This window comes from Berghia stephanieae, chromosome 7, assembly GCF_034508935.2.
Source record: "Berghia stephanieae isolate SIO BIC M18660-M18661 chromosome 7, UCSD_Bste_1.3, whole genome shotgun sequence".
In the NCBI taxonomy this organism is placed as follows: Eukaryota; Metazoa; Mollusca; class Gastropoda; order Nudibranchia; family Aeolidiidae; genus Berghia; species Berghia stephanieae.
The window spans coordinates 8,189,458-8,194,457 of NC_088366.1; the positions used below are offsets into that span (position 1 = coordinate 8,189,458).

At 40.9% G+C, this 5,000-nt stretch overlaps 1 protein-coding gene across 1 annotated transcript in view; it reads left to right on the forward strand.

Moving 5' to 3' along the window:
- The first annotated feature begins 703 nt into the window (after positions 1-703).
- LOC144976632 (uncharacterized) overlaps positions 704-5,000 on the forward strand; it is a 63,122-nt gene continuing 58,825 nt past the window's right edge. Inside the window, exons 1-2 of the mRNA XM_078920930.1 lie at positions 704-809; positions 3,069-3,152. Coding sequence (XP_078777056.1) covers positions 3,093-3,152 — 60 coding nt within the window. The 5' untranslated portion in view covers positions 704-809; positions 3,069-3,092. The remainder of the gene's footprint in view (positions 810-3,068; positions 3,153-5,000) is intronic.

Sequence of the window (5,000 nt, forward strand, 5' to 3'; positions counted from 1 at the left end):
TGAGTTTACAGTCAAACTATAAAACTAGGATTAGAATTTGTTTGTATCGAGTAGAATAAATTAATTTAGTTTCATAAAGAGCACACCAACCTAAAATTTCGTATTTCTGAACATTCCAACTCTATTAGGTAATATCTCATTTTTAAAAACCCGCTTCAATCCGACCGATCACCGTTTAGAGTCGGGTGTGTCTTTTTTACGAAACCCGCCGAAACCCAGTCCCAGGTTCACTCCCCAATGGTGTACACTTCTCTGAGTTCCAGGTTCACTCCCCACTGCCACCTACTTCCCATAACTGTCCGGATTCGTCGGGTTTCGTCGGGTTTCGGCGGGTTTCGTAAAAAAGACACACCGTTTAGAGTCGGTGGATAACAAATAAACCGAAAGATATCAGGTCTGATTGACATGAATGGCATCGAAACCCGTCTGATATGAGTTAACAAATTATGCACTCTTAAATCATGCTTCATTACTACAACCCCCCCCCCCCCCCCCTCCCCACCCCGCTCCCCTTCTTTACCCCCTTTTCTGCATCACACAATCTGCTCAGCTCCTCATTTGAAGCATGTTCAAAGATGCGAACGGAAATCGAATACAACAGATATCGACTACAAACAAATTATTATAATATCGTACCAGATTCAATCAATCGACTTGTCATTGTTTATCGTCTATGTGAGAGTTGGGGTAAACAAACACTCCAGCGGTTATTACCATCTACTCAGTCGGGAAGGGTATGTTACTATATAAACCCCGGGGTGTTTCCAGTCGGCCGACCATCCCAGTGGATCTCTCGGCAAAGCCTGAAGGCAAGTCATGTGATACTGTTATTAATTGAACTGTATTTAAATACGCTTTAAAAAAAACTAATTACTGATACACGCAAGCAGCTTATGAGCGTAATTTCTATTTGTGCGGCTATGTGGTCTTGTGGTATGACACTCGCTTTCGGGATCGGAAGATCCTGGGTTCGAGCCTCGCTCAGCGCATAGTTGAGTACTTGGAAAAGGCCATTTACTCACATTCCTTTCCGTACTCAGGTGTAAACTGAGTACCAAGCTGTTAACAGCATTGTTTCTGTCGGAAAATATGTAATATCGCTTAAAAGGCGTTATGTCTCGTTCTACATGTTAAGTGTTGCTTTGGGTCAGGGACCCTTTGTAAAGCGCTTTGAGCACGTTTATTGCATATTGTGCTACATAAAAGGCTCTTTTAAAAAAAAAACCATGCAATTACTTTGTGGTACAATGATTTGATATTCGGCTTACGACCCAAATGTCAACTCCCTCTATGGCCAGCGCGGTTCAGATTCCTGTTAAAGAGTCTATTCTTCTTCTCCTCCTCTTCCTCTTCATCTATCGCATCCTCCTCCTCCTCCTCCTCCTCCTCCTCCTCCTCCTCCTCCTCCTCCTCCTCCTTCTCCTCTTCATCTATAGCCTCCTCCTCCTCCTCCTCCTCTTCATCTATCACTTGGAGAAGGCTCTTTACTCACATTCTCTCAATGTACTCAAGTGGAAAATGAGTACCTGGCCGTTAATAGCGTTGTCTCTGTCCGAAAATGTTTTTGTATTATTGACTATCAGGCGTCATGTCCCGTCCTACATGTTAAATGTTGCTGTTGGCCAGGGACCCCTTGTAAAGCACTTTGAGCACTTTTAGCGGATATTGCGCTTAATAAAAGCTCAATTTTTGAAAGATCAATTCCCAGACGTGCTCCATGCATGTCAAATCGGGACTTAAACCGGACTACGTAATTGGAAAGAAAAGTGTGATGTTTAAAAGCTGGTTCCTATTTCATTGGAAGTGTAAAACCACTCTCACGGAGGACTGGATACTTACCGTGTGTAATACTCTTCAATAGTCGTAACGTCACTTCCTTCCTAAAGACGCATGGTAACTTAGTAACACTGGCTCTAAACTATCGGAACAATGGCGGACGCCTGTATGAAATATTTCCCCGGCTAGCATAAAAGCGTTTCCAGAGGGATAAGAACATAAATTTGATCATGTTTTGACTTTTACACATTCTGATCACAAAACATATGAAAAGTTCTAGCCAGCATGAAGAATAAAAAGTAAGGATTTTCTTTGTTTAGAACCAAGATGGCCTCCGTTGCCGGGCGGCGTGACATCAGACTACCGAATCCAATTGATCTATTGGTTTCAGAGTGATGGTATCTTGTTTTCTAGTCTAAATAAATGCTGGTCGTCAATGAAGATCATCCAGCCACGCTCTTTTACGTCCCGTAATCCTAAAGGTCTGTGCGGCTATGTGGTCTAGTGGTATGACACTCGCTTTCGGATCGGAAGGTCCTGGGTTCGAGCCTCGCGCTCGATGCATATCGAGTCCTTGGAAAAGGCTCTTCACTCACATTCTCTCACCGTACTCAGATGTAAAATGAGTACCTGGCCGTTAACATCGTTGTGTTTGTCCGAAAAATTGTCATGTCCCGTCCTACATGTTAAATGTTACTGTTGTAAAGCGCAATGAGCACATTTAGTGGATATTGCTCTATATAAAGCTCAATTTTAAAGGTCTTCCTATAGATAGAATGAAGTTGACGTCACTCGAATCTTTGTTATATTCTTTTGCCATCCGCTTTTATGAGTAATTCTCACTAAACTGTATTAACCAGACTATAAACATTTAAGGTTACACGTAGTTTTGTGTGTTGGTCCGTTATACTTTCGGATTGCAATGTTGTGAGCTTCTTAGCCAAACGCACACTATCGATCTATAGATAGTATAACTCAACTCGAACCCAGGACTTCCGATCCGAAAGGGAGTGTCATACCACAAGACCTCATTTGTTTATCGTGTTGTGCGCTATTTTTTGTCATCTCATATTTTTTTTCAATGTCACTCAAATTACCATTTAGCAGTGATAATTGCATCAAAATTCATTGAATTTCGTATCAAATTAAGCATTAGATGAATAAACTGAAATATCATTTTTCGTCTTCGCTAGTGAAGCAATCAATCAATAATGATATATAAAGGGTTGCTTTAAAAGTGTCTGCATCTGTTACAAACCAGATCACTCATCAATACTATCTACCACTTTCAGCAAAACACTTACACGAGATCCACCATGAAATATCTGGCCCTTCTTGTCTGCTTTGCAACTTTAGCTGTAGTGATTGCCGACCGGGTAAGTTGATCGTTTCTTTTCATGTTATGGGCCGTTTCTGTAATTATTTTCAGCTCACAATATATTCTAGATAAAAAAAATATGCCCTTCTGCCACGACATCATAAGATATCGTCGCCTAGGCATTCCTTGAAGGAATATAGATAATTCATCAAACAAGATGTCTGATGTCAACAGGAACCACCCATGTTGTCCAAGAGAGCAAATCGGGGATTAATAATCTTGCTCAAGAAAAACAAAACAAAACGAAAGTGCCTGAAGCGGGGATCGAACCCGGGGCCTTGTGGGTGACAGTACAATGCCTTAACCACTCGGCCACTTCGCCCCTCCCCCCCCCCCCCCCCCCCCCCCCGATTTTCTGATTAGTTCACACTAAAATCAACAATATCCAACACAGTGGATCTCTCGGCAGAGTCTCGGCAGAGTCTGAAGGCAAGTTATGGTACTGTTTTTAATTGAGCTGTATTTTAAATGCGCTTAAATTTTTTTTTACTAATATACGAACGCAAATTATCAGCGTAATTTCTATATGTGCGGCTATGTGGTCTTGTGGTATTACACTCGCTTTAGGATCGGAAGGTCCTGGATTCGAGCCTCGCTCGGCGCATAGTGGAGTCCATGGAGAAGGCTCTTTCCTCACATTCTCTCACCGTTCTTAGATGAAAAATGAGTACCTGACCGTTAACAGCTATGTTTTTGTCGGAAAAATATTGTAATATCGCCTAACAAGAGTCATGTCCCGTCCTAAATGTTAAATGTTGCTGTTGGGCAGAGACCCATTGTAAAGCGATGAGAGAATGTGAGTAAAGAGCCTTTTCCAAGGACTCAACTATGCGCTCAAACCCAGGACCTTCCAATCCGAAAGCGAGTGTCATACCACTAGGCCACATAGCTGCACTACTGAAGATAGCTATGATTACAGCAACATTTCATGCATTTTAAAATCATTTGCGTCAAAAACTCGTGAAAAGAGCTCACAATATTCTCGGCTTACATTTTCCGCTCGAGCGATCTTTATTCAGTTTTTTTTGTCCAACCGAGTCATCGATCACATGATTTGTTGCATCTAATGATCAGTTATTTCTTGATAATATAATTTAACAACGTTGCTTTGTTCATAAAATTTGTAAACATACCCATGGGTCAAACTGAACAAAATGAACTAATGCAATGTTGAACATTTCGAAAACTATGAACAATTTTTATTATGTAGCGCATTATGAGTACATTTTGCAATTAATTTGGACAAATGATTCGAACACAGATTTTGAATTAATTTTCTTGATCCCTAAAACTACGGACGCCATTTTAAACCGGAAACTAGGAAAATGGTACCACGGTTGCCGATTTGGCATTTTTGATACTAATTCCAACAGAATTAGCTTCCTTAAAAAAATCCGTTTGGCGTCGAAAATTTGGGTCAGGCATGTTGGCATTTTTGTGGCACCACATCAAAATTCAGTTAATTCTAGCCTTTAAGTCATCATACATAAATTCGTTTTGATGCGGATGGTCGCATATAATATCATGACTTAAAGAGAAATTTATAACTTCAATTGGATTCAGTAGTCTAATGTCACGCCACCCGGCAACGGCGGCCATCTTGGTTCTAAACAAAGAAAATCATTACTTATATTCTTCAAGCTGGCTAGAACTTTTCATATGTCTTGTGACCAGAATGTGTAAAAGTCAAAACATGATCAAATTTATGGGGTTTTTTTTCCCTCTGGATACGCTTTTATTCTCGCCGGAGAAATATTTCATAAGGGCGTCCGCCACTGTTCCGATAGTTTAGAGCCAGTGTTGCTAAGTTACCATGCGTCATTAGGAAGGAAGTGACGTTACGACT